General features: G+C 38.3%; 1 protein-coding gene across 1 annotated transcript; it reads left to right on the top strand.

Moving 5' to 3' along the window:
- On the top strand, positions 623-1,459 carry LOC107633174. The gene has a single exon (XM_016336811.1). It carries the CDS (start codon positions 623-625, stop codon positions 1,457-1,459), a length of 837 nt encoding a protein of 278 aa, XP_016192297.1.

Below are 4,984 nucleotides of genomic sequence, written 5' to 3' on the forward strand. Positions count from 1 at the left end.
CTTGCCAAGAGTTTTATTAGTTATTAATTTATTAATTCCTGCAATTTATTTCCCTTGTTCAAACCTTTTAAAACCCAAAAACACTGTTTTCCATAACTAATAATAAGAACACCTCCCTGCAGTTTCTTGAGAAGACGACCCGAGGTTTGAATACTTCGGTTTATAAATTTTATTGGGTTTGTTACTTGTGACAACCAAAACTTTTGTATGAAAGAAATTCTTGTCGGTCTAGAAGCTATACTTGCAACGTGATTATATTTTTGTTAAGCATTCTAGATCGCGTGAGAATTTTGTTCTTTCATCCACCCCACAATAACTCACAAAACACCCATCTCAATGCCCCAAGCAACTTTCACCAACAGCCATCACATCCCATGCAACCACATCCAGACTCTCAGAGGATCTCTAGCTTAGAAATGTTGATGGAGAAACTCATCAAAACTCAAGAAATGGCATGACAAGATCAAGCCCTGTCTCTTAAAAACTAAGAGGCCTTAATGAGAAATCTTGAAAGACAGATGGGACAAATGGCTAAACAAATTACAGAGATAGGTGAAAAGCGAGCAAATGCATTCCCTAATACCACTGAAAATAATTCAAGAGACACAGGGAAAGCCATCAAATGGGAAGAGTGCAAAGCAATCATTTGAGAAGTGGAAAGAAGGTGGAAAAAGAAGCCATTACTCAAGAAGAGCACAACAAAGAAAGCTCAAAAGAAGAAGTGAAGGAGCAAAAGCAAGAGCAAGAAACTCCCACACAGAATGATAAGTCAACCAAGAAGGAGGCAGTGGAAGCATACCAACGAATGTTACCATATCCTCAAAGGTTCAAGGGAGAAAACAAAGAGAAGCAATACTCCAAATTCATGGAGATATTCAAGACACTGTACATCAACATCCCTTTCATAGAAACACTTGAACAGATGCCACTATATGCTAAGTTCATGAAGGAATTGTTGACAAAGAAAAGATATCTGAAAGAAGGACAAATGGTTGTGATGACTAAGGAGTGTAGTGCTATCATCCAGAGAGAATTGCCAAGGAAGAGGAAGGACCCATGGAGCTTTCATATCCCCTGCACCATAGGCAATGTGATAATTGAGAGAGCATTTTATGACTTTAGTGCAAGCATCAATCTGATGCCTCTATCCTTGATGAAGAAGCTTCAAATTCATGAATTGAAAGCCACACAAATAGCTCTCCAAATGGCAGACAAATTCATTAAGCAAGCACTTGGAGTTGTGGAGAATGTACTGGTAAAGGTGGAAAAATTTTTCCTCCCAGTTGACTTTGTCATTCTAGACATAGAGGAAGATCATAACACTCCCATCATTCTAGGGAGACCTTTCTTAGCTACAAGCAGAGAATTAATAGATGTTGAGAAGGGAGAATTAATGCTGAGAGTGCACGAAGAGCATATAGTGTTTCATGTCTTCAAGAGTTTGCAAGATCCCAATTAAGAAGAAGAGTGTAAGAAGATTGATCTGAGAGATCCAAACTTGAAAGAGGCACCTGATGTGTCACTCTCAATGCACTCAAGCTCATGCTGGAAAGAAAAAGAAGAGGTAGAAGTGCTGCAACAAGCTCAAAGAGTTGAGAGGGAACCACAACCAAAACCTCCATATGGGATCCTCTGCAAGAACCTTCAAAAGATTGAGACTCCAAAACATGAACCACCTCTTGGAAAAGAAAAGAATCCTAAGAAGATAGTGCCAAGAGGGTGGAGAAATAAGAAAATTCCCACTGAAAGCTTCACACCAGGGGATAAAGTGATGCTAGCTTGCCAACCAATGGAAACATCCACACATTTCTCTGGATACTACACAGTGAATAAGATCCTTTCACTTGAACATGTGGAAATTATCAAGAATGATACTAGAGGAAAGCTTACAGTGAGAGGGGAAGGGTTGAGGCATTATGTTCATCACCCTCCCTAATGAGGGAGAACCGTCAAGCTAGTGACGATAAAAGAGTGCTTGTTGGGAGGCAACCCAACCGGAGGTAACTCTCTCTTCCTTCACTGTTTCAATAAAAAAGTTAAGTAGATTCATCTATATTGCAAGGAGCTAAGTTTGGTGTTACACACCAAAGTAATTCAAGGGTGAATGTTTGATACTAAGTTTGGTGTTCCACCAAAGATTTTAGAATGCATTGCACCCTTAGCATGACTAGTTATAAGCTCCAAACAATCAGAAAAACTACTTAACAATTGTTTAGTTTTTAGTCATATTCTATTTTCTAGTTCATAGGTTGTTTTTCTAGTTTATAGTATGTTTTCTTACTAAGAGCACATGTGGTTTTCTGCATATGTACAAACTGCTGCATAAGGTAAGGAACTAATTCTAGTGTTCATACACCAATCTAAGTTCAGAAGTCTACAAACATACATGCACGCTAACCATTTTTTTCAAGTTCTTGGGGAACAAGCAACTTCCAATATCATTGCAGAAGATCATCCAAGTTTTTGGAAGGATTAAACATCATCAACCAAAGAGATAAAGTGGAATGTGAAGACCAGCAATGATGATGATAAGGAATAAAGCAAGTAAACTCCAAAAAGGTTGTATTCTTAAGTGATTATTTTGTATTAGACACTGTTATGATTGGAAGTGATATTGTACCCCTGTCTGTTTGCCTAGTATAGCTTCTCTGTAATTCAATAACTGAGATGCTTGATAGTTCACAACACTATACTCTTGAAAACCTGCTTGCACTCAATATTTCAAAAAGGCATCAAAGGACAGTTCTTTAAAAAGAAGGATTGAGGAATTAAAAAAGTTTTGAGGCAAGCAAAAGATTAAGAGAGTGGTGGTTCTAGTTGTATGATTGTGTATTGAGGTTGCATGTTTATGAAAACTTGCATGGGAGTTCATAGGCAGGACATAGAGTTCAAAGAAGTAGTGTGGAGATTCTCAAACATTTATTGATCCAAGAAGCAGAAACAAAAGAAAACAAGAGAAACAGAAAAACAAAGAACATGGCAAAAGGCTCTGAGCATCAATTACTAGGAGAAAAAAAAAGAACTCAAAGAGTTACTGTCCTAGTTAAATGCTTGTGGTAGAATTGTGTCAAAGAGAGAGGCTTGAGCAAGTAAATCCTAAGGGGTGCTTCAACACCTAATACCTTAAAACCAACTGGTTTAGGAGTATTGATTGAAAGCTTATTTAAAGAGCCGCTTTGAGACATGACACTTAGAGTTAATGCCAAAACACAGAAACCATAGGCTGCTTCAAGGTGATTACCTATAGAGAGATCTCCATGATATCATTTGGATGAAAGTCCTAAGATCTAAGACTTCCAAGATGTGGGGACTAGTAAGCACTGAAGCCCTTGCATGAGCATATAAGTTAAAGTTCACCCCACTGTCACTTAATCACTTCACTCACAGGACATTACAAGTTATTCTTCAATCCATTCCAATTGAAAGAACCTTTGTGTATAATTCTTTTCTTGCTTGGGGACAAGCAAGTTTTAAGTTTGGTGTTGTGATGACAAGTCATCTTATGCTAGTTTTACTGGAATTTTTACTTGCTTTTATTAGGTTTTATGCACTTTCTTGCACAGTAAGTAAGTGGTTGGAGTGGAATTTTGTGTTTATTTTGATTCAATCAAACATCATTTATTTTAGACAAAATGATGAGATTTATACAAGAATTAAGTGATTATTATGAATGATGCAAATTATTATGATTTTGGTGAGACTTTGATTGCTTGTTTGGTTAATATAGGTGAGAAAATGAAGAGAAAGTGGGTTAGTATAGGGCAACGTTGCGTTCAAACAAAGAACGCCACGCTCAGTAAGTGACGCGCACGCGCATAGGATGCTTACGCGTAAGGAGCAATTTTCAAAGAGCCACGCGTACGCGTACATGACGCGAACGCGTGGGTGTGTTTGGCGCTCGTTTTTAAAGAAAGCGCTACGTTTGATTACTCAGCGTTTTCGGGCAAGATTTAAAATTGGAGGCAAAATTCTGGAATCGACGCACACGCGTGCTTGACGCGCACGCGTCGATGGTGGATTTGGAAGGAAGCACGCGAACGCGTGAGTGATGCTGAAGCATGGAATTGGTATTTGCTATCCACGCACACGCGTGGAGAACGCGCACGCGTGGGCAGCGTTCACTAAGCCAACGTAGCGCTCACTAAGTAAATGCCATGGGAGCACGCGTACGCGTGAATAGAGTGCACGCACATACTGGAGCTGAAGACTGATGGTGGTGCGTACGTGTGCATGACGCGTACGCGTCGATGAGCAAAATGCGCAAAAGGACGCGCACGCATTAGTGACGCGTACGCGTGGATGAATGAACGCTGCGCTCACTTAGAGAACGCAACGTTCCCCTAGAAGCAACAATAAGGAGCCATTTTGATCCACTTCATATAAAGCCAAAAAGCCCACTTCAAGTACTGGAAGCCACAATTGGAAAGTGTATAAATAGATAGGAATTTGATTTCATTGGGTAGCTTTCTTTTAGTTTTCATTTTAGAATTTTAGAATTGAGATCAGATCTGAATTTTCTTTTATGTTTTGCTTTCTCTTTTCTGCAATTGTTACTTTCTGTTTTGGGTCTTTTGACTTTGGATTGAAGAATTCTTCTGAATTTCTTCATCTTGGAGTTTTCTTTAACTTTTCCCTTAATTGCTTTCTGAGTTGGAGATATGATCATAATTTAGTTTCTTTTTTTCTTTCTTCTGCAATTTCTTCTTTTCTGTTTTGCTAAGAGAGCAATTAAGATCTTCATTTATTTTCTGTTTCTGTTTTAATTCTTCTGGAATTTCACATTCCTGTTTTGATCCTGAGATCCTGATTTAAATTCTGTCATCTGAGAGTTCTTTAGTTTATTGCACTTTACATTTTCCAGTTCTCTTTTGATTCCCAACACCCAAATCCCTTTAATATTCATGCAATTTAAATTTCTCAGCAATTTAGATTCAGCAATTTACTTTTCTTGCAATTTAAGTTTCAGCTCTTTTAATTTCTTGCA

The sequence above is a fragment of the Arachis ipaensis genome, chromosome B03 (genome assembly GCF_000816755.2).
Source record: "Arachis ipaensis cultivar K30076 chromosome B03, Araip1.1, whole genome shotgun sequence".
NCBI classification, from domain to species: domain Eukaryota; kingdom Viridiplantae; phylum Streptophyta; class Magnoliopsida; order Fabales; family Fabaceae; genus Arachis; species Arachis ipaensis.